The sequence below is a fragment of the Cephus cinctus genome, unplaced genomic scaffold, assembly GCF_000341935.2.
Source record: "Cephus cinctus unplaced genomic scaffold, Ccin1 Ccin1_scaffold1073, whole genome shotgun sequence".
In the NCBI taxonomy this organism is placed as follows: domain Eukaryota; kingdom Metazoa; phylum Arthropoda; class Insecta; order Hymenoptera; family Cephidae; genus Cephus; species Cephus cinctus.
Genome location: NW_014333593.1, coordinates 303,312 through 328,706, shown reverse-complemented (window position 1 = coordinate 328,706; position 25,395 = coordinate 303,312). Strand labels below are relative to the sequence as shown.

Sequence of the window (25,395 nt, the reverse complement as noted above, 5' to 3'; positions counted from 1 at the left end):
TTATATCAACTTTGTTTTTTTTTCTACTTGTATCATTAGTACATACATACATGTACATTACGCATCAAAGACTGTATGATCTGATCTTTCATGACCCAGTAGCACCCAGTAGTAACCGTGGCAGCACGGTTGATGTTAGGTTAGTTTCTGCTAATATTAACTAAATTTTAAGAACTTTTTACTGGTAAATTTATTAGAGAAATTAATAAAAATGTGGGCAGATACAGTGCTCATTGTCTTTATTAGTGTTTGCACAGCCCTTTTGGGTGAAGGTAATTGAATTCTACTTTTTCTTTCACAATATGCTTGTCACAAATGTGCTGGCATCATCATCGTTTACATTTTTAATATTTTATTATAGGATTAACATGGCTTATGGTATACAGAACTGAAAAATACCAAAAACTTAAAGCCGAGGTGGAAAAACAGAGTAAAAAACGTAAGTCCAGTTATTTTTTAATTATTTTTAAAAACCATATTTTTGTTCTTATTTAAAGTCAATGGTGCTAATACACGTGACTATTTGTTTTTGCATTTGTAGTTGAAAAACGTAAAGAAGCTCATGGTGATTCACTAGATAAACAACACAAAAAAAAAATTGAACGAGAAGAAGAGCGGTTGAAGAATAATAACAGAGATCTATCACTTGTAAAAATGAAATCCATGTTCGCAATAGGCTTTGCTTTTACTGCATTACTTAGTATGTTCAACAGTATTTTCGATGGTCGTGTAGTCGCTAGACTACCCTTTGTTCCAATTAGTTGGATCCAGGGTCTTTCACATAGAAACTTACCTGGAGATGATTATACTGAGTGTTCCTTCATCTTCCTCTATATTCTCTGTACAATGAGTATAAGACAAGTTAGTAGATACAAACTTTCTTTCTCTTAACATTTATTTCTACCATTTATTAATATTAATAATTTATTTTCAGAACATTCAGAAAATGTTAGGTTTTGCACCATCACGTACTGCAAGCAAACAGAGTGGAAGCATCTTCGGTCCACCACCACAACAGTTTAAATAATTTTAACTCCTTTACGACTGTTATGGAAAATGAGGTGTAATATGTAAATTTGATCTTCTTCTATTTATGTACAATTATGTTCACATCAGTTGTAATGTTCTTTCACTCATTGTAAAACTTGTACATTTAAATTCAAAATAGTCACTTTCTAACAATTGTATATTAATGTCCATTTAGCTGGCCTAATTAAAAGGAAACGGATATCGTTCACAAAAAAGAAAAGAGCAACACTAATGCACTAAACTATATTTGTTTCTCTTATAGGTTCTATATTGATAAATCGATCAAAGCCCATTTTTGATAAATTTATGGTCCTAAATTCGCTGTATACGATAAGTTCCATGATTGCTCGTCCCACTGCTGGTGCTTGCTGAATTCCATGACCACTAAATCCCGTTGCAAAGCATATATTATTGTGACGTGGATGCATTCCAATTATTCCATTTTCATCGAAAGTATTGAATTCGTAATAGCCAGCCCAGGAACTGACCACCTGGAAGATAATAATTTGTCTTTTTCTTGGCATAAGGAATTTTACACTAATTATTTTTAAGATGGTTCCTTCACCTTTAAATTTTCAAAAGATTTAACTCTCTGCGCCAATATGGGCCAGATTTTTTCTTCGAAAAATTTGTGGTCCACATCTAAATTATCTATGGATGGCTCCTCTTCTGCAAATTCTGGTGAACGGCCACATATGTAACAGCCACCAAGACCTTCTCTTCTGTAATTGTATGAAATTGTGAATATTAGCTTAGTCATTTCGATTATTCATCAGTTAAACAAATAATTCCGCTAAATCTTTTATTTTACCTAAAGTAAGTATCACTTGGATCGATTGTTAACGGCGTATTCAATCCTGGGCCATCAGGAGAGTGAAAACAATATACGTATCTTTTTCTATAAAAGAAAAGTATATCATTATTGAATAAATATATTTAATTTGGAACTGATTTAAAAAAAGAAGTATACCTTGGTTCTACTGGAAGTGGTACGCTGAGAAGTCCCTTTCCAGTGCCTATGTTAGCCTTTCTAGCAATATTGTTGCTGAAAGCCCCTGCTGCAATTATTGCAATAGAGAAACTAATTGTGTTCATTGTTCCGTTTGGCAGTCGAACCTAATGTAACGTTCAAATGATAAATTGGTATCATGTGGATGAGAAGAATAAACTTGTCTTGTTACATACTACGAGTTCTTGTGGAGTGCTAAAAAAAGGGTCGTCTGAAACAACTTGTGTTTTGTTGACGAATATAAAATCGACAGCTTCACCGTCAATGTAATCCACTCCAAGAGAAAGGGCTTTCCTCTTGAATCCAAATAGTAATGACCATGGATCGAACCAGCCTTCTTTTTCTAATCCGAGGCACCCTAGTGCTATGCCCTCTGTATTTATCCATGGGAATTTATCACGTAGCATTTGAGGTGATAAAATAACATTTCGTGCACCAAGTGAATTTTGGAGTTTTGAGTTTGTTTGGAGAGTCTCTGCACCAGCCTCGGATGCCAGGAAGAGGTAACCATGGGGTTGGAACTGCACATCCACATCAGCAAATCCCTCAACACCAAGATAATCATTAATGTTACGAAGGAATTCAGAACCAAACAAGGACATCTGAATATTCTCCTCTAAAGAAAATTGTTGACGTAAACCACCAACAGATAGAACTGATGATGCTTTGCTATACTGAAAATAAAAAAAATAATATAGTTAATCCTTTGATTTCCATACAATTTATAGTATTGTGTTAGAAATTTGTATGTTACTGTAGGATCCTTTTCCACCACAGCTACTTGTAGACCCTTCTGTGCTGTGCTTTTTAGCCAGTAAGCTATAGAACTTCCAATAGCTCCTCCACCAATAATAACTATATCAACATGATTTGGAAACTCTTTTAGCTTTTTGTAACGTGCCATTGTATCTTCTGGTTTTTCATCTTGCCAGAATGACAATATATCCTTAAATGACTTTACATCTTGTTTAAGTACACGAAGGGTACGATTAATTGGATTTTCATTCTGAGGTAACTTATCTTTTGTATTATCCTCCTGTTCATGTCCACTATTGGATCCCTGAAACACACAGTAATCATATCAGTATCAAATTATACTTTTCCATAGAGAAATCTAAGTCAATGAGAGGTTTAAATAAAATATGTACCTGAGATGAGGATGAATTAGATGCTTCCCTTCTCAAATAATTTAATGATATCTTTACTGGATTTCTACGCAGCAATACATGTCGAAACATTATTAATATTCAAAAATAAACTTAAAAGCAGAAGCACTGAATGTTATCTGAGCCAGTATAATGTTCTTGTATTCAGAAATCATAAGATAGTAGCTGTAACATAACTATGAACTTTGTGCTTATCTCGGATTACAACGGGTCATTGATTTACAATCTTTAATGCCAGAATCATTTAGTAATTCATTTAATGTTTATAAAGATACCGGTTTATCACGGCTATGCACGAGGGCATCAATAGCACAGCTATCTACGTATTATGTATATGTATATGGTTACGAAACTTTATAAATTCAGAAACTTATATCGAGTTTCTCATCATTCTGAATGTTATCATCAATGATTATTACAATTTTTATTTGATGAAACTAACAAAAAATATGCAAGCCCACTGGCCTAACCGTGATAAGTAATGGACTTGATTGAAGGTATAACAAGGCGTTGGCAAAATGTCAAATAGTGACGAGAATAGACAGACATATAAAAGAGAGTAGGCATTGGTCCATTCGGTTGATCATAGTTTTTTTAATTTCGCGTCTTTGAAAATATTGAGATATTTTCCTTTAATTTTCGTCGATTTCAGATCGATGCCTTTGATTAGTTGGATTGTTAAAAAAACACCTACAATGATGCATAGATCAATGATTGCTATGCCATCTCGAAGTAGGCAGCTTGTAAGTGCTGTGAATGAACATGAATATACAGAAAATCAACAATTAATGTTTCAGTAACAGCGCTCTTTTATGATTCCATATTCTTATTACTTAATTATTAATATGGTATATATGTGGTGTATGGTCTTCCAGATGTTTACTGGACTTAGATCCTCTCCTGGTTATGCTCAACAAAGTTCTTCGATAACATCATTGAACCTGAATATGAAACCATTACCAAAGCAACCAGTTCCAGAGTTGAAAAAAACTATGGAGCGATATTTAAAGTATATTCTTGAGAGTTCCTTGTGTTGAGAGTTTGCTTTTTTATTATTGATTATCTCCATTCTAGATCACTGAAGCCCTTATTGACTGAAAGTGAATATCGTAATTCTGAGAAGCTGGCAAATGATTTCATCAAGGATGACGGTCCAGGAATAATGCTACACAAAAAACTTCTTGAAAGATTTGAAAAAACAGAAAATTGGGTATAATACCATAAAAATTGGTTAGAAATTTATAGCTATATTATCTATAAAGCGTAGCATACATATTTTTAGATGAGTGAATGGTGGCTCCAAAAAGCATACTTAGGGTACCGTGCACCAGTTATTGTTAATTCAAGTCCAGGAACTGTTGGACCACCACAGGAATTTTCTTCTCAAAGGGAAATGCAAGTCTTTGCTGCACGTGTAATCAGAGCAATCTGTGAATATGATAGAATGGTGAAAAGGTAAAGAGTTTTAGTTCCTACAAGACCTATCATTTACTCAATCAATTATAAATATTGTTTTTCAGTCAATCTATGAAACAAGAAGCTGTACGTGATATACCATTAGATATGCAGCCATATGCAATGATACTTGGAACTCATAGACAACCCAATGATGGCTGTGATAATCTCTTACATACGGATAATGCTCGACATGCTATAATTCTCAGTAACAATCATGTATGTTAAAACAAGAAGCTCTGAAAATGACCATCTGTTACAAAATTTAATAGTTTTTCAAGCTGGATCTTTACGACAACGTCGGAGAACCGATTCATGAGAGAAAGTTAGCTGCTGCTATTAAGGATATTTTGGATCGGTCATGTACCCCGGCAAAACCCGTTGGTGTTTTAACTGGAAACTGTCGTGATACGTGGGTACAAGATTATTCCTTGCTTAAAGGTGAATTTTAAAAGCAATGTTGCTCAATAACGAATTTCTGATTTACCATTGTCTATAATTTATATATTTATAGACCTTGGACAAAACCATACCATTTTTAATGTTATTGAGAATTCATTGTTTATTTTGTGCCTGGATAAACCTGTTGCCAAAGAGTGTTTCAAAGAAAAGAATAATGCTTCTGTAAGAGCTGTTCAGAGTATGACTGGTTTGAGCATGTCAACAAATTCAGGCAATCGATGGCATGACAAAACTGTTCAGGTAGACTGACTCTTATTCTAAGCATTATATTTAAAATGTTTACATTTGTTTTTTGATTTTGATTAGTATATTGTATCCAGTGATGGATTTGTGGGAATGGAGTATGAACACAGTCCCTGCGAAGGAGTTCCTATAGCTGTGCTTCATGATCACGTTTTACGATACATGTAAGTAAAGCTAAATTCTATTTGTATTGTCAAATTATATAATATATGATACAATTAGAGACAGCAAGGGAAACTGCCTGATATCGGATGACTCCAAGGACTTCTCGAGAGCTGAGCTTTTAAAATTTGAACTGAACGATAATTTAGAAGTAGCAATGGAGAAAGCCGCACGCAGAGTTGAAGGGTAAGTTCTTTTAGAATAATCGAAATTGAGGATTTTTAATTATCTCTTTTATTTTCACATATTCTGCTGCATGTTTCTTATAGAATTTCACAAGATATTGACATGGAGTGTTTCACGTTCATGGACTTTGGCGCAGACACCATTAAAAAATTAAAACTCAGTCCCGATAGTTTTATTCAAATAGCCATGCAAGTTGCATTCTACAGGACTCACAAACGACCACCAGCACATTACGAATCGGCTGCATTACGTCGTTTCAAAAATGCCAGAACCGAATGTATCCGTTCGACAAGTGTAGAATCCGTAGATTTCGCTAAAGTTATGACATCAAGTAATGCAAATATTAATAAACTGAAGGAAGCTATGCTGTGCGCAATTAACGCTCACAAGAATTTGGCTGGCCAGGTAAATAATAAAATATTCTCTGAGTTTGAGTGGAATATAATATTCTCTATTATAAAATAGGCTGCAACGGGCGAGGGTGTGGACCGTTTGTTGTTTGGCATGAAAATGATAGCAGAGACTGAGAAACTTGAAATTCCCGAATTATACAGAGATCGTGGCTATACAAGAAGTACCTATTTTGATTTGACTTCAAGTCAGGTACGTTTTGACATTTTTTTTATAGATAAATAGTCTTTTAATATCGTGATTTTTAGGTACCGTATAAGACGGCTTCGTTCATGTGCTATGGTCCTGTGGTACCAGACGGTTATGGTTGTTGTTACAACCCCAGACCAAATGACATTCTTATAGCATGTTCGTCATTCCGTTCAAGCTCAGAAACCTGTACCAAAAGTTTTGCTAATGAGCTTCAAAAAGCTTTAAGAGATATGAAGAAGATTGCCGAATCATAAAATCAGAATCAAAGAATTTATCGATGTTATAACTTTTTGTATTTTTATGGGGTTGTTGATATGTTTTTGTATAATCATATGTATTTTATTTCCTTAAAAATACATACCGCACACAAGAACACCAGATGGAGTTATTAACCAAATCAAAATTTAAATATCATTGTAGGCCTTTTAGCATTATTAATGAAGGATGCTATAGTCGTTATCACAGACTTTTGTACGTATAACTGTTTTCATGGAATTATCGCAGATAGTTTCCACTGATAAATGTTTTACAGTTCTTCATGAGAAGTAGAAGAGATCGGTCTCTCCGGTGGGAAGCCCCAAAAAAATACTGGTAAGCCCTTGACCTCGCGTTCTCTGGCAGCAAAAGCAGAAAACGATGAGATACAGTTTCCAATAAAATAGTTCGCACGACCAAGAATTGCAAGATCCAAGTGTGGGGAAACTGGCTCAGGTTGTTTATGCACACTGACCTGGGAATTGACGATTTTATGGTTTAAACATTCGTAATTTATACTGATTTTGTTACTTACCGCCATTCTGGCTAATGCTTTAGAGAGCTCATCCATCATGTAATTATTGTCTGATGCTACGTAAACGGATTTTACATCGTTTCCGTTTCTAATGACACGTTTTAAGTGACGGATTATTAAATCAGGGGATGGCAGACACATTGCAGTTGTCGCTTTACCCCGTTCGTTACGATACCCAAGACATTGGGGTGCAGCGAATAAGTTAGAAGTATTTGGAATCAGTTCACAGGCTCTTACCTGAAAATTAAGTATGATCCTTATCTGTGTGGTTAGCGTTGAATTATAGAACTCATTTTAGTAATCATATAAAATTTGTTTAGTTAAAGCTTCATGAATCCTTACCCAATCTATGCCATTGCGTAAATGAATTCCTACAAAGGATCCTTTGGGTAAATTAGTTTTAATGAAATTTCTTGCGCGTGCATGCATGTCGTCATTCCAATCAAGGAACCGTTGCAGTTTTTTATTTTCAAACTGCACTGGAAAACTTGCTGGTGCACCAGTAAATGCCAGAACTGGCCAGCTACCAGCTGTATATTTATTCCGCCATTGATGTGCCATATCAAAATGATACACATCATAATGTAACGGTCCATAAAACTCTGAGGCTACAAAGTCTATTGAAAAAGTATCCCAAAAGGGACCAAAAGGGTTTCCTTCTTTTGCATTACATGACCCAGATTGTCCACGGACAGAATAGCAAAATGCTGTAAACAAAATAATTTTTTAATCCTGGTTCATGTTACACTAAAAAATATTAGTTCACTTGTAACGTACATATACGTTGTGATGGAGGCCACAATGTAGGTGCAATGTTTTTCATAAATTTCTCCATAGTAATAACACGATGGTAAGCTTCCAGTCGGGAAACATTAAAGTACGTATCAAAAGGAACTTGCGTCTGAAATTAAAATACTTTAAAAAATATAGCAGTCTTATAAAATTTCAAGATGTTCCATACCGAGCGAATTTCACCAGTTCTATATTCCACCCATGGTGGTAGGACTAAAGTACGGTTTAAAGCTTTAGAAAAACCTAAAACTCCTAAAAAGTTATCTGCTTGGTTACCAAACCGTCCTGAAATGAAAAGAAGATTCATGAATTCCAGAAGTAATGCTGTCAACTCCAAATCATTTAATACATTGTTATTGAATATAGGTGATCTGACAATAATTGGATTTGATTGTTAGGAACCATTTCAATTATTTTTATAATAAACACTACACGTACCCATACATGGACAATAAGCGATATAACCATTAGAATCAATGTTAATATCTTCGCTCTTAATATTCCTAATGTTTATTATAAAAAGACTAAAAACTATGAATCTCAGAATTGTCATCATCTTAATTATACTTTTTGTATTTCGGTTTGATGGATACAATAATTCAATGTCAGTTACTATGGAAACGATGCTACTTGTCCCTAGAGTCCTTCTAGTAGAGGGACTCTACTTGTCCCTGTACTGCAGCGACAATTAATGATCCGGCGATTCTCTGTGGCGTTAAGAAAATGACAGATGAACAGCAGTTGATAAAATAAAATATATAGTACGCAGAGTATTCAACGCCCTCTGGACAAATTACTGCACATTAGGAGAAATTGAAAATCAAATCCCGAAGAAACATTTCTAGTTGAAAAGATCTTTTATTATATATATTATATACAGTAATGGAATCATATAATAAAAAGTAAAGTAACATATATATTGATTTTGATCCTTGTTGACATAGCTGTTTTTTGTTTGTTAGAAATTATGGCAGGTTGCAGATATACATGTCTTTTATTAATATTCTCTGAAAGATAAAATTCATTATGAGTAAATGGTAAATGATTATGTCTTTATTAAAAAATGGTAATAGAAACCTTTTTGGGTATTCTGTGCATTCGTAATCCTTTTGGCTTTATACTGGATGGTGTCTTCCTTAACAATGGCACTTTATTTATGAAATTTACTGCTGATGACTGATAAAAATAAAATATCATTAGGATAAGATAGTTATTGAATAATTGTCAAATATATATTTACATAATGTTGTACTCTTCGATAAAATCCATCGCTTGTTCTATCCAACTTGATGCGGGCCAAACTTCTTTCAGGATTAATATTAATAATTTTGGAATTGACATCTTCAGTTTTAACCTTTACGCTAAGTGGGTCATCGTCCACATTTACATTTGGAACTTGCTTTATCTCAAGACTTGGTACGCGTGTGGCTTTATTCGGCTTCATTGCTTTAGTCACGTTATGGCTTCCATTATCATTACTCAAATGTTGATCCGTCTCTACATTACATGAGAATCGACTAGGTGATAATGTTGTACGTTTTTCTGGTGTTTCTGGACATTTTTTAAAATATTGTAAAAGTTTCGTTTTTTCCAGATCAAGAGCGATTCGTTGTTTCTTAGATCCAGCTATTGAATCAACACTGGACTCGCATCTCTCTCGTTTCTGTTTAGTGTTCAAAGACAATAAACCGGATTTTTTAGATTCTATGTTCTTGGATGCTTCATTTTTCTTAGAATTGCTATTATTTTTATCATTATCATCATCAAGAGCTGTAATATCTTCCATTATTCCTGACTGATCTTCCGTTTCTGGTATTATCATATTGCACCTGCTGCTGTGAGCTTGTGAAGTAGGAATATTCTTCTTTGTAAATTTATTGACTTGCCAGTTTTTTTCACTACCTTTCTGACTTTTCCTACTAATCTCAATATCATTTATATTTTGGTTAGCTTCATACATTTTATTCATCGATGCAATTTTACTTGTCATTGATGAGACCTGTGTTCCTGGTATAATTTCTGAACTATTAGTTGATGTATTGGTTTCTGGAATATAATCACTATTCTTCGTTGAACTATTAGGTATACCACTGCTTGGTATTACATTCAGATCTTGTTGTACTGCAAAATAGTCTTGTGAATCAACCTGTATGATTTTAGCATTTGCCTGTGAACTCTGCTTCTTCGATGGTGATAATAAATTGCCAAAGTGAAATTGCGGATTGCAATAGTTTTCAGTCGAGCAGTATAGTATAGCCAATGATACATCAGTCTCGGGTATCATTCTGCGCTTAGTTTTCAGTAATGCTATCCCTGCATGAAATCATAAATGTGGTTTAATTTACATGACTTCAATTAAAACATTGATACTTTTAGGATATAACTTACGTATCGATGCATATGTAGCATCATAGGAATTCTCAGTTTGTGAGGAATCATCAGGAGGTTGTAGAATGATTACATTAGCAGCACTAAGCTCTTTCTCATGGAGTGGTTTTTTCTCATATAAAAGACACTTACCCCCTAAAATTCAATTTCTGATTATAGCTATGCAATAATATTGAGTTTTTGTAATAACTTTATGAATAAGGTACCTGCTGCCTTAATCATTCGTGAAAGGTTATTGTATTGCAAAGAAGTCAAGAATACAAACAGTAAATTCTTGAATAGTTTACTACGACATGGATTTACAGACAGTAATTTCATTTCTTTTTGTATCATGTCCTCATTTAGTGGTTGTGTATATTGAGATGAATCAGGCAATGGCTTATTTCCCCTGACAGCAGATAGCACATCTCTCCAATATCTTACGTTGACTATTGGAATGCAAGCAGCTAAAGCACAAGCAACCTGTTCATAATTCAACATTAATAATGCTGAAACTAATCAAGTCAAGAATGTTTTTAATAAGAATTTTCTACCTTCTCTGTTAGAAATCCTGTGGACACAGTCAAATGTGTAGATGACAGAACATTATTTGGTGTAATTACACCATCAATGGAGTTCATAATATCAGTGAGTTCTAGTTTAACATCATCATCTATCCCAGATGTTGCAGTTATTATAGGAATATAATGAACCCTTTAGAAAAAAATAGATTTAATTAAACTGTTTCAAATAGTTTACAGATACCATAACCTGACAAAAAACATAATTACGTAAAAATATGGTTTTCTAGGCCAAATTTTATTTTATCCAAATTATTCAAATATGTGCCTTCTTTTGTGATCTTTGTTGCATTACCATTCTCTAAAATATAACTACCATACTTCGATCCTGTATCTTTAACAATGCATTTGGAGATTAATTTGTCTGCCTAGAATTATAAGCTGATTTATAAAATGATCTGAACAAATAGAAAACTATGTTGTGTTCGATGATACCTGTATTTGTGAAATTGGTTCAATAGAAATTGATGCATGTCTTCTGCTGATTGAGTGGCCTTTTAAAATAAGGTCTCCAGATGTTCTGCCTACATCAAAATCCTTATTTGTTAGTATGTATGTCACACCACCTAAAAAAAATATAAACATTTTGAAAATTATTCATTATTTATGGTTACTTTCTTAGGATGGAAATAAACCTACCTTCTGCATCTTTTAATAGCCACATTTTTGCTGTTAACAATCAATGATTCTTTCAGTTTGAATGAATTTTTCTTTCACCACTTTTCAAAATTTAATAAAGTTTAATATTTATTTCTCTTGTTTATGATAATAGCGCGCAGTAAGCCGCACAAAGTTGCATTCTTATGCGATTAACGCTAGATAGCGCTGTCGTTCCACTAAGCAATCCTCGGGAGCTTCGACATTTTTATAAATTTGAAGTCAACTGAAGTCAACTTTTGCTATAGCGTTGAGTGAGTTTGCTGAACTTTGTTTATAATTTTATAATGAATATTCGATGCAATTGGAATACAATAAGTTTTAACTGTTAATATTTTTGTATTTTTTTAATTTACGGGAATGATACATGTGAATATCACGTTTTTGTTTCTTAGAATTTATATTTATAGTTTAGCAATTATGGTCTATTGGTATTATTATGTTGTGCATATCAACAAATTTCGTTTGCAGATGAATCAATACTATAATATGTCATGAGGCAAATGTTATTGAATTTTTTTAACCCGCATTTTGGTCCCCTTCAGGATTTAACCCCTTATTCAAGGGGTACCAGACACCCCTTTACCCATAAAAAAGGGGTAGTCCTTAAAAAAGGGTTCCACTGACTTGGCAGAAGTTTCGTCCAAGTATGTATGTTAGTTATATACTATTTATTTAATTTAAAGTGTGTAAATAACTATGTTAGACTAATCTATAGATCTTTATTTGTATACTTTTTATAAACAATGTGTAGTTAAATTGATAAATATTTTGTTTAAGAAAACATTCAATTTTTAGATAAGAATGCTGGGACAATTTTTTTTCTTCTACAGTAGATAAAGTGCACACCCTTTTGGGCATTGGGTTTACAATATCCTATTGGGGTGCCTTCCGTCTCATAGTCAACGGAGATGGATTCTTACAACGTGTGGTCTCTTTTTAGCAACCCTGGAATACGGAGGGTGCTTTTCCTGGGATTGGCTAGTGGCTCAACCTTATTGGCCGGCAAGGAATGGAAGCCATTCTGCATTTGTGGCTCTACGTTCAAAGTTGAAAGGGTGGCTCAGTCAGGCTGGGGCTGCCGTAGCCTCTGCTTCGGGGAGTATCTTTGACTAAATTGATCAATAGAAAAACAGCTCACTAGTTGGTAGTACTTAAATTACCCTCAGATAAATAATATAAATTTGACTTTTAAATCGAGAGAAAGCACTGTTAGGAATCTTAAATCACATCTTAGAGATATCTTTCTTGAAAAGGTGAAACACTAATGAATTTTTATGTTTATTAGTGCCTTGGATTATTTTCCAATATAAAAAATAGTATTAAATCATAAATGATAATGTTTAAAAAACATTAACATTAACTAATAGTCTTCTCCTCTGCTTTGAAATCTTGATAATATGGTGATAAGAACTATAAATTATTCAAATTCTGTGCATGTATTGTTTTTCAAATTTTTATATTATTAATAGTGCTTATGTGTGCGAAGGATACCATTTCGTAAAAAAAGGGTTTGTGCTCCCCTGTGTCAATGGACCACCACCCTTTCATCCCTTTTTTTACCCTTTTTTCGTCCCCTTCTAAACCCCTTTATTGGGGAAGCTGAACACAGTTTTTGAAAGGGGTACGTTTATAAAAAGGGTTCCTAGTACATGCCAAACTATTGTCAATCTAACGTTATCACACATTTTTATATATTTTTATAAAAAAATCAGTTTGTCCTCTTGCAGTGGAAAGAAATCGTTTTGTAGAATAAGCATTCTGGAATAGAATCCTTTATTTTAAATGTTAATATTAGTGTAACTAAAGTTCTGACAATAATTTTACACTGATAGGGCGTCAACAAATGCGTTTTAGCACAGAACTCCAGGATCCCCTTCCGTTCCTTGGAGGTGGCTACATCAGATCCAATGGGTGGAGCCTGCCTTCCCTACCATTTTGCATTTATCAAACAGTAGGGCAAAGGGTAGACAGTCTTAGTAAAACCTTGAGGGTGAAAAGGTGCTTTTAAAAAAGTGATTCATAATATTATAAATGGTGTCAGCAATAAATTGATAAGTTATTTTGATATGAATGTATTCTTTTATTTAATGGATAATTTTAAAAACTCATTTTAATAGAATCCCACTATCATGACATATTACATAATATTTAAAAAAGTGTCCTTTTGGAAAAGTGAAAACCAGTCATGTTGGATATCTCATATCATGAAGGTATATACTTTTTGTATTTTATAAATATCAATATCAATTGTACGATTTGAAGTTAGTAAAGAACATGTAAATCGATATACATTTTGAATTTAGAAATTTTTTAAATTGTATTTTATGTATTGTATGTCTGTTTTCGAAATAGTAATGTATACATTATAAAAAAAAAATAGTTACACAGTGCACATAGGTACAAGCATACGTTTTTATGAAAAAATAGAAGTAATTTTGAGAAAAACAAAAAAAAATTACATCCCCGTAAATTTGATAAAACCCGCGATTTTTGACACATTTTAACCATACGAGTAGTTATCTTCAGTATCCGAGGGTAACATGATTGATCTTCTGTACTATTTCACAAAAATCCCGTTAGATGGCTACTATTCTTGCTTCAATTTCTCTTATGAGTTTTCGTTACTGTCCTTAAACCATGAACTCTATCCGTTAGATGTCCGTTCTAGTAACCTTCTAATTTTAGTAAACAGTGTATACTCCGATATGAAATCTCATCTGTAATTTTTGGATAAATTGAACTATTCGAAACACGAAACGTTTGCACGGACAAATTTACAAAGTGTAAGACCAAAATAATATACATATAAAAAGCCCTCTGGTGTATTGAGATAAGTATAGGCAAATTAATTTCGAATTTATAAAATGTCAACGACAAATGAAACATTGTTTATCAAATTATAAAATAATATTAGGGCATATAATTATGCTATGAATCTTAATTAAATTACTACTGAATTAAAACAAGAGATAAAGATTGACTTAAGGACAATTTCAGGTAAAATAAATCCTACTTTAAATATCGTTAATTAATTGCATAGAAAAATATATTCGAGCCATTGAAAACTCTCGTGGCACGAGCCTGTGTACACATTTACGGGGGCGTATGTAGCTAAAATGTTTGTTCGGCTTCAAAGCCAGCAGGATTGCAATGTTTTTTTTCCGTTATTCTTCCTCTTCTACTCGTTGGGTTTACTTTACGTTTCGTTCGGAGGGTTGAAATCCTCAAAGTAACGATAAATTCGAATGTCTCGGACCCTTCCCAGCACTAGTTATCCGCGTGTGTATGTCGTTCCTTCTCTTTCTTTTGGTCTTTTATATCATCTAAGTGAATACATTCTAGATATTGTGTATTCTCCACGTTCTCTCTCTTTCTTCTCTTCGACGTCCAAGATTCTGAACGTGGATGTGTTTGCATTCATCTCCCATGAGAGATGCGTACGTTGTGCAATTTCGAAAAGCCGATTTCAATTCCGTCTTCCTTTTCAGGGTGGAAAACTCGAGAGTCTGTCGACAACATCGTCGTCGTGGTCGTCGTTCCTCCTCGTTCTCGCACAACAGGAAGGGCTTGGTTGGAATCCTGAGGATTACGGATACAACCGTGATGCTCTATTCAAACACGAATGTCTGCATCAGGGAGTGCTTGCATAGTACTCTGTGCACATTGTGCTTTGGATGATAGGTGAGTAAAGACTTATTATAAAAATAATATAAAATAGAAGCAGTGCCTTAAATTATTTCTAGGTTAGGAATATTTTACTTTTGCTATAAAAATCGAGAAGTGAATATGTAAGAAAAATGATGGTAAAAATGGTAAGCATGTAGGTTCTCGAGTCTTCTGAAATCTCGGCTCCGGGCTACGTTTCCTGGAGCTTTATCAGAATCGAAGAAAACCGTCGGATTGAAAATGTTACGGGTGCGCATTCAGTCGGGATTGAGATTCGATACAAAGAGAACCGTGGACCACTGCTCTGAGATCTCTTAGCCAGTGGGGCTTTACCCGATGACGGGTGGGGAAGGAGGCATTGGAAGAATAGAGTTGACGGGGCGAAAATCATGGAGGCCGGAACCGGAAACGAAGCTCATCGTTATATCGCCTTGTGACGTCACTTGGAATCGTCGTCCCTCACACACATGCATCATTTACTACATACGTATCAGAGGGTATATATTACATGGAAGATAAGAGAATGAGACAAAAAGGATTAATAGGTACTGGTAATGGAATTTAAATATTTTATCTATACCGTTACAGTGTTATTCTTGAAAGTTTATTTAAACCCTCTGAAATTGGCGGTCACGTTCCCGCTTATTCCTGCAATGACAAGGTACGTTGTCGGCGGCGATGTTTCCATTCCCAGGGCGTCGTGTGGGCCGCATAAACACATTTTTATATGACACAGGAGTTGATATATTTCCAAGCCCAGGATGGTCCGGCACCGTCGGACACGCACAGCCTGGGTCCCTCGGCCGTGTTTGCGAGCCAGCGAGTCGCAGAGGTACACAGAGATACGTAAAGAATAGGGATGGAGCGTGTGAGATGCCAAGAGGAAGAGTCTTTGTTCTGGGGTGCGGGCGTCCTGCCACTATTGGTATTCCTGGCGTCGCGACGCCCTCGCCTCTGCTCCCTCAATGCCTCCTCACCCTTCATTCTCCAACCCTCTAGCCTTCAGCGACCCATCCTTCTTGCCTGTCCGCCCTCTCGCACCCTTGCATACGCCGGAAAGCGAATACGTGATTCGTTATTGCAAGATCTTCCTTCTGGCTCGTTTTCTCTTGTCCTACTGCGAGAACCTCTAATAATGGAAGGTCCAATAGGGATTTAGATTCTTTCTTTTTCTTTTTTTTCCCCTTTCATTCTCATTATTCTCTCTCTCTCTCTTCGGTTTCATATTTTATTGATGCTACTCCTTGTTCCTTTATTAGTGGACATTCAAAAATCTACTTTTGGAATAATTAGTTTAGCTGACAGAGATTGACAACTCAAAGTGGAATTAGTTACTTAATAGCAATGTGAAAATTGGTAGTATGCAGTAATGGTAGGTAGTAGGTATGATGTAGGTATGGGACAGCATATACTTTGTAAGGTAGATTAGCTCAAGTTACAGGACTAGTAGTAAAAACTTTACAGCTTCGTAATGAATGCAAGAAATAATTATCTCATGAATACATTATCTTTTAGTGGGGCCACCAAAACGTAAGAGGAGCGTTAAACGAGCCAATGATGATCCTGACTCCTTGACCCTATCCAGGGCGAAAGTCCTTGGTAATAGTTCTTTTAATTTCCTTCTATTAATTCCACCATAATACTTTGTATTCAAATTACAGTTATTCTAGCACGTAAAATACATTAAACATTGACCATTTTATTTACAAGGATTTTTTCATTCAATTCTTAAGCATATTCTGCTAGACGAGGCAGGTCTATACGCCAGAAGCAGGTCATATAGGCCTTTACGCTGTAATCAAGGAAAATCTTCAAATCTTTTTCCAAGGAGAACATTTTGTAACATGAAATAGCGTCTGAAATTCATTAATGGTTTTGTGAGTTCTCCAACTGGATCTTCATCTTCTTCCTCACCGCCAAAGTATAAGTAGACTTTGATTTACCAAGTGTATTTACACATATTTTTCCATACAATATCTCTCAAAATTAGTCTCAGATGAAAAGTCAACATTTTAGGTATATTTTTTTTTCAGCAGCCAGTAATTTCCTCCTTCGATTTTCCATTCCAAGAAGAAGGTCCATCCACCCTCGTCCTGGGTTCTTCATATCCCCAGAGTATATGAAGGCTACGCCATATCTGCATCGGTTAGATCGACACGAAAACTGTTATCGGTCAACTCGCTCAGCCATATCAGTGGAAACCCTTTATGTGAATACGGGCAGTAGCTTGGGGCGGCTTGTCACGGGGGAGGGTGATTGATCGCCATCCACGACACCCTGGTTTCCCGTAGTGGATGGAGAGGGTTGGAAACCCTTTCACGCTTTCACGAATCAGACCCAGGATCACGTTCAGCCTCCTTCCTAAGGTACACGGTACATGCATCACACCGAGGAGATCCTTTTCTGCTTATTCCTCTCTATTATTTGCGGACCAGGATATCTTTACAGTAAGACTAATATATGGAGGTTAAAGAAAAAAAAAAACATTTCATTAATTACACTTTTATTAATTAAATCAATTATGCGTATCATAACTGTCATATGACTTGTTACAGAGTGAATCACGTATATTGCACAGGCGTACAAAAGTGGTATTTCTCTGAGAAAATTTCTTTTTTGGAAAATCCTGTTGACTGGGATGAAGTTCAGTAAAGATGACAGCCGCTCATACATCAGACACCTAATTCTTCCTTGCGGACGAGTGTTAACTCTTATATCTTATCCATTTAGAAGTTCCATTTGCCACCCTATCCGCCCCTGTCATTGCCAAATTGACGAGTTATATCGCGTATCATCATTGATATCCTATACCTACTTTGCCCTCTTTCTTAATATTATCTTTCTCGTGGTGAACTCTGGGAGGTTAGAGACTGCAAGAGAGCTCAGCGCGAGGGAAAGAGAAAGAATTATCGAAGCCCCGTAAACAAGTTGCGAAAGGGTGCAACCCCACACGATGATCCAGAGTGGTTTTCTCGATACCGAACTGTTCTCTCTATTAACGGAACTCGGTTATGCTCTTGTTCTGCCGGCTGGGGAAAATTACAGGTCAAGTGGTGAATTACTTTCCTCTCTGAGAATGTTCTGCCACATCAGAATTAAAATTGACTTTTTTTTTTTTCTTTTGAATTGTGGATATATGTATATGAGATTTGGAGTCAGATGATTGCTGGTTTTTTTTTTGAAAATATAACTTCCTAGGAAATTTTCTTATCCAGCAATAGGGACTGGGACAGCTGTGAAAGAGAAGAGAATTTTGAAATATGACGGCTAGCTGAGGAATGCCCACTGGTCTAGGTATCAAGAAGTCGAAGGATGATGGTAGCTGGAATAAAATTGGATATTGCGGTTAAATATTTGAAGGAGACGATCGGCCGGAAGACTGGAGTATCCCTAGGGAATTTCTGCATCCCCTCAATACTAGAAGAGGGGGGGGGGGGAATATATGTCTGAATTTTTCGTTTTCCCGGGGCGCGCGAAGCAATTAGTAAAAAAGCTTCCGTAAGCATCAGATCGCTCTACGTAAAGCTCCTATATACTATATGTATATACACAGTCTATGTGCAAAGGAATATATATAGATATATACTTTCTGGTGTTAGCAAAGTTGTAAGGGTTCCGCATCATGTGTGATACTTCAGTCGTCTCAACCTGCACCCTGTTTTGCTGTAGTTTCAGTATTTCATTCCCAGGGGATGCGTGAGTCTGATATTAGGAAACGCAGAGGGTTAAGAGAAAAGGTTTTCATGTTCCTTCCAAGAGATAAAAAACGGAGATTGATAATGCTGAAATATTTGAAAACGAGAAGGGTAGATTGATACTTACGTGACCGTAGATACAGCGATATGAGCTTCTTTAAAACTAAGATACCCTCAACGACCAACTCTCTACCCTTATCTATACTGTACGCTTTCCAAAAACTCCCGTGGGCCTTGACCACACATAGATCCGGAGAATGTGTTTTTTCCGCGCTCTCAAACACGTCACATGAATAAAAAATATCCTTCAAACTTGCCAACCCCAGCGTCTGGGTTGTCTTATAGCGCCCCTTGCGAACCCTCCACTCAGAGTAGCCGACACTTGCCAGATGCAGAGGCGTGGCTTTATGTAACTTCTTCCTCACCTGGTCTGCGTTATTTTCCTGCATGCATTTTTTTTTTAATAGAAATTTTACAATTTTTTAAATTACAAAAATTTTTTACTTGCATTCACTAGATTTTCTTATCTTCGTCAGACAAGTTCCCCTTCGAGTAGGCTAGGGGTTGAAAGAGAAGGTGAAATAATGGCAGGCTTCCTTTGCACAGTTTTGCCAAGGCTAACCCTAATATATTGGATCGAGTTTATAGGTGTCCCGGTCACACGGGACAGGGGGTAGTATAGCAAGGGGATGGGTGTATCTCGCGCAGAGGGGGTGGCTCTCTAACGTTACGGCTCATAAAGCATCCTCAGTCACCGAGACCGCCTGGGAGATCCTCCTGTGCGTATCCACGTATGTCTTTCGCCATTTTTATTTTTACTTTTTTTTTCTCTTTCTTTATCTTCGTCTTTTCTTTCCTACTTTAATTTTACTCGGACGCCAGCCACGCTCGCCGCACCCCCCCTTGCCTCTGCAAGGCACGTTTACTGCTGTTCGCGCACTTTCAAAGTAATAGAATCCTGATCTTGTGAGATGCCATCTCTCTTTGTAAGTTCATTCTTGAAAAAATCTTAGGGTCAATCTTGATTTTTTGATTTCATAAAAAATATTTAGGTTTATCTTTTTTTTTTTGGAATTTTTCACAATTTTGAGAACCCCTGAGCATGTGTAATATGAAGATAAGATGTCCCCCATGTCCCCATGTGCTGGGGTCCTCGATCGAGGATTATGTTGCCATCTACGTTGGCACACACCCCTGGCGAAAACATCACATCCGAACAGCCGACCACCAGAATCACCCTCGCTCGACCCCCTGGATTCTTATAGTTTCTTTCTCTTGGTCGTATTCGTTGAGGAATACATATTTCGAAATTTTATACTCGAACAAGGTGATGTCATGGAAAATTATCTAAGGATGGTCTAAGAAAACTTCTTTTTTTTCCTTAGTCGAACCCAACCAAGTTATCCGATACAAGCGTATAAACGGATCGGCCATCGTTATTTGGATGGGTTTAGGAGAGGGCGGCAGGGTGCAACCCTTAAAAACGAGAAGCCAGGGCGACCCGTTATAGGGGGAGATGACGAGCAAGATGGCACCCTTATGATTTTTTAACGCGGAGCGCTTTCACGGCCTTATGGCGCGTCGCGTAACACGGCTGCCATGTTATTTTAGAGGGGTGACTCGAGGACTCTTTTTTATGAATCCACCAGGAGTTACCCGCTGCTCTTCTGGGGTTGTCCTGACCGCCACCCCCGGGGATGTTACAAGTTATTCTGCCCGGGTAATGTCTCGTTCGTAAACCATTCCCCTATATGCGTTACAGGGTCGACTCACCATTCCGGATTTTCATCCCCTTAAATTTCCAAACTTATTCTAAAGCTATGTTTATCGGACCCTTGTGTTTTTTTAAACGATTAAAATTTTTCAAAATTATCCCCTCACCATTGATCTACCCTTGTGACTCTTTTTATCGGTTAAATTCAATTTTTCCAAAATTTCATAACTATTCTTTTCGTTTCTACCCTTATTCCAAAACGCGAAAGTGCATGCGTGCATGTCGTCCTACGAGTTGGGGTGTCTGATTCATATAAATCTAATAGCAGGGTGGCTTGGTCATTTTCCATAAACAACGATAAATGGCCGTGGGTCCCGCGGGAAGTTGCCAAAGCGTTTTTGTAAAATGAGGGAATCATTTTTTCATCCAATATAATATGAATATATATATATATATATATATACAGGGTGTTCCGAAACTACCTGACCCGTTGGGTATGGCGGTGTTCGGGAGGCTTCAATGAGGAAGTTGCCAAAGCGTTTTTGTAAAATGAGGGAATCATTTTTTCATCCAATATAATATGAATATATATATATATATATATATACAGGGTGTTCCGAAACTACCTGACCCAGTGGGTATGGCGGTGTTCGGGAGGCTTCACTGATCACTAAAATGACCTTCCTTTTGTCCGGAAGCTCTTAGTTTTTAAATGGGAGCAGGTCAAAGTTGACCAATCAGAGGGAGGCGTCAAGAGAAACGTAGGCACCTGCGAACTCTGAGTTTTCTTCCCTCTCTTTTGTTTCTCGGTGGCTTCGGGCAGGATGACGTCAGCCGAAGACATGCCTATTGGAAACAAGAAACAAGCTACCGAGAAAGAAAAGCGAGGGAAGCAAAACTCAGAGTTCGTAGGTGCCTACGTTTCTCTTGTCACCTCGTTCTGATTGGTCAACTTTGACCTGCTCCCATTTAAAAACTAAGAGCTTCCGGACAAAAGGAAGGTCATTTTAGTGATCAGTGAAGCCTCCCGAACACCGCCATACCCACTGGGTCAGGTAGTTTCGGAACACCCTGTATATATCACGAGTAAAAAAAATATATGATAAAAAAACAAATTTAAAGCGCACTGCATATCGGAATATATGTATAATTTGAATCGTAAAATAAAATCTCTTATAATTTTTCAAAAATTTGATTCTCTCCAAAATTCTTTTTTTTATACAGTCGCGCGTCCATAATGCCCATTTGGGACTTACGATTTTTTCATTCTACAATAAAGTAAGAAAATGCTTTTCCCCTGCAATGGGAGGAGTGTCACCAAGGTACAAGGGCTGATAGAGGGTTTCTACCCTATAATTTCTCGCCGATTTTGCGGAAACGTTCACTTTTTTTTTCCCTTCTTCTTCTTTCCTCTCCGTTTCATTCTGTCTCGCTCCGGTCCATAAGAAATTCGCAGAATCCCAAATGCCCAGGAGTAATGTATGTCCCGCATTTCTGGTGAGGGTGCGTTTGATTCATTTCACCTCGACTTCTGGTAAAACCACCCCTACAGCGAGGGGGTGAGTCGTCATGCCGGATTCGTTACGCGTTTCAGCGACGTGCTCTTTCATTGCCATACATTTTCTCGCATACTTTTTCCTTCTTTTCTCCAATTCCTTCCTCTCTACTTCACTCGACCCAGGGGTGGAAATCGCACGAGACTTTACATGGGCGTTATAAGCCAGTGCACTTAATTTAAAGATTGTCGAGTTTCACAGGGGTTGTGGGTGACCCTTGGGGTGAAAAAAAAACATCCAGCTCCAGGAGTCTTTATAATTCTGAAATTCCACTTTACAGTTCATTTGGCTGCCATACACTGATATGAACGATCGGCATGTTGTGGGTTTCAGTAATTCATTCTGACGAGTAAAATTTTTAATTTTTTTATTAAAATAAATTTTCTAATTATCTTACAGAAAATCAAATGGACAGCAAGACCAGGAGAAACGGCTCCAGGGATCTTCTTAATTCTACAAGATCTGCCTGCGCAGGCCGTACGTCAGGACAGCAACGTAGGCAAGTGGCAAATTGCTGGAGGGTTGTAAAAGCGACACAGAAGGGCTGAAGGGAATGAGAAAAAGAAGGTAAGTCGAAGGTAGTCGTAAGAAGGTAAGTAGATGAGTATTCCAGAATCATTGGTAAAAGTAGTAAAAGTACGTAGCATCGCAGACAGTCAGTAATGTTCCACAGCATCCGTATACTGCTGGACCAAACCAAAGTGGATATAGTAGAACCTATAAGATAGCCAAGCCAGGCCAGAACGAAGGAGCAGAGAGAACGAGTACAAGGAGGATGGGAAGATGTACAAGTACGTGGATGAGAACAGGACCTGAGTATGAGGACGAGAAAGCAAGGCGGGTAATCTGTGATTCAAAGAGAGCGATCCATCTTACGACTTGCCAGGATTCAATCGTCGGCATTTGTTTGTGAAATCAGTCCCAAAGGACTCGTCTGTCCTTTGACTCCACTTTGGTATCCCTTGCTTTCACGAGATAAGCATGCGCCATTTTCGATAGGAAAACAAATTTTTTCTTTCCCTTCGCCGGATTCGAACTCACAATTTTGACGAAAATTTAATCTCATCTTTATCGCTACCTTGTATCTTTGTCTCTCTTCTCTGTTTTTTGCTCCTATGCGTGAATAAACAAACAGGGAGAAAGTAGGGGTGAAACTAGAAACAGGAATGGAAGCGAATTTATGGGCAGAACGCATGATCGAAGCCAAGGAGGGCTAATAAGGCCATATATATTTATTCAGTGGGTGGGGCGGGTTTTATGGATCGACTGACGGGGGGTGAATTGTGCTTTCCAGAGGGATGAAGTAAAGGCACACCAAGTGGCTTAGCATTCGGAAATACGGAATACGGGATAGATTCCTACTAGATCCGTGAGAGATCCCATAAAGTGACCCGGGACCTGATCTGCGCCCTAGTCCGCATGCAGTTCGGTATTGGTTCTATGACCCCCGAGGATGACCCTTCTGGATGAGAAAAAAAAAATTATTCCTCTTTTATCCTCGTTCGCTCATGATTGCGTTTATACTATGCTTACCCTGTACAACTGTACTGTAGATTCTTATCACACTGTACCGTACTCAGTGATACTTCTCATTTGTTTATATAAAATAGTTTCTTTTGCCGTTTCACTTTGACTCTAAAATCTTTTCTTATGTATATTATTTACTCGAATCCTTATTCGCCCTGATTTATTTCACTGTTGGGATTTATATAGCGATAGTTGACATAACGAAATCCTTGGATCAGCTGTGCATTAGCATTAATTATGTGACACGTGAAGAGTAGCATGTTCCTTGGATTGACTTTTAGCGCAAATCTCATGAAAACAAGGCTATAGGCAGTTAATGCTGTAATGTAAAAAAGAAATGTAATTAAGAAATATTTTTAAATTCTTTTTTTAAATGACATGTATTTAAGCTACTTACCCAATGTCACGTTGCCGCTGATAATTCGTGGACTCTTTCTCATGTCGTTTATCGCCGCTATGGGAATCATGAAGTTTAATATAGGCCCCCAGAAATGTGTGCTTGTAAAAAGAGGTTTGGTCGATGATCAATGTTATCAATATAAATTATTTAAAAAGTTATTTAAAAAAATGTCCATACCTCATTACGTAATTTCGTGTTTCCCTGCTGATGATCAATTTTCGCAATTTATCGGCCATGACGAACTGACAGGAAGATAACTTTTTTTTTCCTCCAAATATTAGCCACGAGACGCTACAGCGTTTCTATGTAGCTTCTGGATTTGCGCAGCGACTACGCTAAATCTAGCTTTATTGATAAGCGACGATAATTAAAAATCCTTCGGTCACGTTATCGCGTTCAATGTTAGCGCTGCAATAATCATTGAACTGATTCCGTGGCAGAGTCAGTGACGATCTTCAATGACTGAGAAGACGCGAGAAAAGGCGCTCCGTAGTAGAAAGCGATGTCGTTCTCATGAGAATCGCGAAGAACCGGAATTTCAGGCTAAATGCCAAGTTGTTGCTCATAAGGAAACAACCGTTATAAGAAGTAGCCATGAGATTTACATAACGCCTGAGAATTTGTGTATCTTATATCTACATTAATGTAAGCATAGAGACAGACTTACTGATAAGACCGTATAAAGATATCGCGGGGTAAACAAAAGTATTTGCCAAATAGACTGTGACGTATCGAGACCAATGGCGTGAGTTTAGAATTAATTTATTTTTTAATTATCACTCAGCTGATAATCTTGTTCCCCTTTGTATCGCTGTTTGCAATAACTCTGTAAGGTACTGAAGAATGGTAATGAAGAGAAATCACGATAACACGTTGTATATGTAATTTATTGAATGTCTGGTATTTTCAATTATTTTTGAAAATTTTTTAATCACTATTTTGTCCTTTTCTGGGCATAATTTTTCGACAGTTTTTATCCAAATTATTACTTCTCATGGGTTATTTGAGTTTCATAGTCATTCCTGTTTTTCATTTGATTTTATCTACTATGACTTCCGGGTCCACCGACTCCCTCCTTCCCCCTCTTCATAATAAATGCACAGGTTATTATTTCGCGCGTATAATATTGATGGCGCTATGAATGTTGCATGGGGGTACGTGGCCTTCCAAGTCGTGGGCATCTGGGGATGGAAACTTTTGTAGGTGGGGAAAATACGGACCTGGTAGTGAGCATGCGCTAAAATGGGGTGGTATTATTGATCTGAAGGGGTGACTACTACACATCCCCTCAAACTTCAGGAGCGTGTCGATTCATGTACGGCACCCTTGATT

At 36.9% G+C, this 25,395-nt stretch overlaps 6 protein-coding genes and 1 long non-coding RNA gene across 14 annotated transcripts; 3 read left to right on the top strand and 4 right to left on the bottom strand.

Moving 5' to 3' along the window:
- Positions 1 to 28: 28 nt before the first annotated feature.
- On the top strand, positions 29 to 1,249 carry LOC107271970 (calcium load-activated calcium channel). Its single transcript, XM_015748620.2, has 4 exons — positions 29 to 272; positions 362 to 439; positions 542 to 861; positions 935 to 1,249. Exons 1-4 carry the CDS (start codon positions 212 to 214, stop codon positions 1,025 to 1,027), a joined length of 552 nt encoding a protein of 183 aa, XP_015604106.1. The 5' UTR covers positions 29 to 211; the 3' UTR covers positions 1,028 to 1,249.
- Positions 1,072 to 3,485, bottom strand: LOC107271968 (FAD-dependent oxidoreductase domain-containing protein 1). Its single transcript, XM_015748617.2, has 7 exons — positions 3,187 to 3,485; positions 2,793 to 3,098; positions 2,215 to 2,712; positions 2,000 to 2,145; positions 1,841 to 1,927; positions 1,595 to 1,751; positions 1,072 to 1,520 (listed from the first exon to the last, which is right to left on the bottom strand). The coding sequence occupies exons 1-7, from the start codon at positions 3,274 to 3,276 to the stop codon at positions 1,266 to 1,268; spliced, it is 1,539 nt and encodes a 512-aa protein (XP_015604103.1). The 5' UTR covers positions 3,277 to 3,485; the 3' UTR covers positions 1,072 to 1,265.
- A 104-nt stretch (positions 3,486 to 3,589) lies between these two features.
- On the top strand, positions 3,590 to 6,688 carry LOC107271967 (carnitine O-acetyltransferase). 4 transcript variants are annotated; one of them, XM_015748614.2, is made up of 13 exons: positions 3,597 to 3,701; positions 3,857 to 3,947; positions 4,080 to 4,213; positions 4,279 to 4,414; positions 4,487 to 4,659; positions 4,725 to 4,878; positions 4,932 to 5,100; positions 5,174 to 5,361; positions 5,428 to 5,528; positions 5,587 to 5,712; positions 5,796 to 6,117; positions 6,178 to 6,315; positions 6,372 to 6,681. In XM_015748614.2, the coding sequence occupies exons 2-13, from the start codon at positions 3,861 to 3,863 to the stop codon at positions 6,567 to 6,569; spliced, it is 1,926 nt and encodes a 641-aa protein (XP_015604100.1). In that variant the 5' UTR covers positions 3,597 to 3,701; positions 3,857 to 3,860; the 3' UTR covers positions 6,570 to 6,681. The 4 variants fall into 4 exon arrangements, with proteins under 4 accessions (XP_015604102.1, XP_015604100.1, XP_015604099.1 ...); XM_015748613.2 differs by having other exon boundaries at positions 3,634 to 3,763; positions 6,372 to 6,688; XM_015748616.2 differs by lacking the exon at positions 3,857 to 3,947 and having other exon boundaries at positions 3,590 to 3,701.
- On the bottom strand, positions 6,631 to 8,624 carry LOC107271969 (GDP-fucose protein O-fucosyltransferase 1). Its single transcript, XM_015748619.2, has 6 exons — positions 8,336 to 8,624; positions 8,067 to 8,182; positions 7,883 to 8,006; positions 7,448 to 7,812; positions 7,106 to 7,342; positions 6,631 to 7,045 (listed from the first exon to the last, which is right to left on the bottom strand). The coding sequence occupies exons 1-6, from the start codon at positions 8,451 to 8,453 to the stop codon at positions 6,842 to 6,844; spliced, it is 1,164 nt and encodes a 387-aa protein (XP_015604105.1). The 5' UTR covers positions 8,454 to 8,624; the 3' UTR covers positions 6,631 to 6,841.
- A 125-nt stretch (positions 8,625 to 8,749) lies between these two features.
- LOC107271974 (nibrin) lies at positions 8,750 to 11,638 on the bottom strand. Of its 2 annotated transcripts, XM_015748632.2 has the most exons (9): positions 11,485 to 11,624; positions 11,281 to 11,411; positions 11,056 to 11,213; positions 10,819 to 10,978; positions 10,492 to 10,747; positions 10,286 to 10,420; positions 9,138 to 10,210; positions 8,975 to 9,073; positions 8,750 to 8,904 (listed from the first exon to the last, which is right to left on the bottom strand). In XM_015748632.2, exons 1-9 carry the CDS (start codon positions 11,507 to 11,509, stop codon positions 8,863 to 8,865), a joined length of 2,079 nt encoding a protein of 692 aa, XP_015604118.1. In that variant the 5' UTR covers positions 11,510 to 11,624; the 3' UTR covers positions 8,750 to 8,862. The 2 variants fall into 2 exon arrangements, with proteins under 2 accessions (XP_015604118.1, XP_024944992.1); XM_025089224.1 differs by lacking the exon at positions 11,056 to 11,213 and having other exon boundaries at positions 11,485 to 11,638.
- Positions 11,639 to 11,675: 37 nt separating this feature from the next.
- LOC107271976 lies at positions 11,676 to 22,946 on the top strand. 3 transcript variants are annotated; one of them, XR_003061059.1, is made up of 9 exons: positions 11,676 to 11,756; positions 11,974 to 12,149; positions 12,446 to 13,715; positions 14,994 to 15,186; positions 16,687 to 16,770; positions 16,905 to 17,092; positions 17,205 to 17,537; positions 22,536 to 22,703; positions 22,810 to 22,946. It is a non-coding gene; the product is annotated as an uncharacterized LOC107271976 (long non-coding RNA). The 3 variants fall into 3 exon arrangements; XR_003061058.1 differs by having other exon boundaries at positions 16,905 to 17,537; XR_001538778.2 differs by lacking the exons at positions 16,687 to 16,770; positions 16,905 to 17,092; positions 17,205 to 17,537.
- LOC107271975 (mitochondrial pyruvate carrier 1) lies at positions 22,487 to 24,742 on the bottom strand. 2 transcript variants are annotated; one of them, XM_025089227.1, is made up of 4 exons: positions 24,241 to 24,395; positions 24,061 to 24,161; positions 23,670 to 23,982; positions 22,487 to 23,595 (listed from the first exon to the last, which is right to left on the bottom strand). In XM_025089227.1, exons 1-3 carry the CDS (start codon positions 24,297 to 24,299, stop codon positions 23,810 to 23,812), a joined length of 333 nt encoding a protein of 110 aa, XP_024944995.1. In that variant the 5' UTR covers positions 24,300 to 24,395; the 3' UTR covers positions 22,487 to 23,595; positions 23,670 to 23,809. The 2 variants fall into 2 exon arrangements, with proteins under 2 accessions (XP_024944995.1, XP_024944994.1); XM_025089226.1 differs by having other exon boundaries at positions 23,488 to 23,598; positions 24,241 to 24,742.
- Between the last annotated feature and the right edge of the window lie 653 nt (positions 24,743 to 25,395).

Bases quoted from the DNA above. Each gene is read 5' to 3' on its own strand.
- LOC107271970 (XM_015748620.2), top strand. From the start codon at position 212: ATGTGGGCAGATACAGTGCTCATTGTCTTTATTAGTGTTTGCACAGCC. The intron at 273-361 runs GTAATTGAATTC...ATTTTATTATAG, and splicing joins CACAGCCCTTTTGGGTGAAG to GATTAACATGGCTTATGGTA. The intron at 862-934 runs GTTAGTAGATAC...ATTTATTTTCAG, and splicing joins GTACAATGAGTATAAGACAA to AACATTCAGAAAATGTTAGG.
- LOC107271968 (XM_015748617.2), bottom strand. From the start codon at position 3,276: ATGTTTCGACATGTATTGCTGCGTAGAAATCCAGTAAAGATATCATTA. The intron at 3,099-3,186 runs GTACATATTTTA...TGTGTGTTTCAG, and splicing joins CTAATTCATCCTCATCTCAG to GGATCCAATAGTGGACATGA. The intron at 1,752-1,840 runs GTAAAATAAAAG...ATACAATTACAG, and splicing joins CCAAGTGATACTTACTTTAG to AAGAGAAGGTCTTGGTGGCT.
- LOC107271967 (XM_015748613.2), top strand. From the start codon at position 3,723: ATGTCAAATAGTGACGAGAATAGACAGACATATAAAAGAGA. The intron at 4,660-4,724 runs GTAAAGAGTTTT...ATTGTTTTTCAG, and splicing joins TATGATAGAATGGTGAAAAG to TCAATCTATGAAACAAGAAG. The intron at 4,879-4,931 runs GTATGTTAAAAC...AAAATTTAATAG, and splicing joins TAATTCTCAGTAACAATCAT to TTTTTCAAGCTGGATCTTTA.
- LOC107271969 (XM_015748619.2), bottom strand. From the start codon at position 8,453: ATGATGACAATTCTGAGATTCATAGTTTTTAGTCTTTTTATAATAAAC. The intron at 8,007-8,066 runs GTATGGAACATC...TTTTAATTTCAG, and splicing joins GAACTGGTGAAATTCGCTCG to ACGCAAGTTCCTTTTGATAC. The intron at 7,343-7,447 runs GTAAGGATTCAT...CTTAATTTTCAG, and splicing joins TACGCAATGGCATAGATTGG to GTAAGAGCCTGTGAACTGAT.
- LOC107271974 (XM_015748632.2), bottom strand. From the start codon at position 11,509: ATGTGGCTATTAAAAGATGCAGAAG. The intron at 11,412-11,484 runs GTAGGTTTATTT...TATTTTTTTTAG, and splicing joins GCTATTAAAAGATGCAGAAG to GTGGTGTGACATACATACTA. The intron at 10,979-11,055 runs GTAATTATGTTT...TTTTTTCTAAAG, and splicing joins CTAGAAAACCATATTTTTAC to GGTTCATTATATTCCTATAA.
- LOC107271975 (XM_025089226.1), bottom strand. From the start codon at position 24,299: ATGGCCGATAAATTGCGAAAATTGATCATCAGCAGGGAAACACGAAAT. The intron at 24,162-24,240 runs GTATGGACATTT...TCTTTTTACAAG, and splicing joins ACACGAAATTACGTAATGAG to CACACATTTCTGGGGGCCTA. The intron at 23,983-24,060 runs GTAAGTAGCTTA...TTTACATTACAG, and splicing joins CAGCGGCAACGTGACATTGG to CATTAACTGCCTATAGCCTT.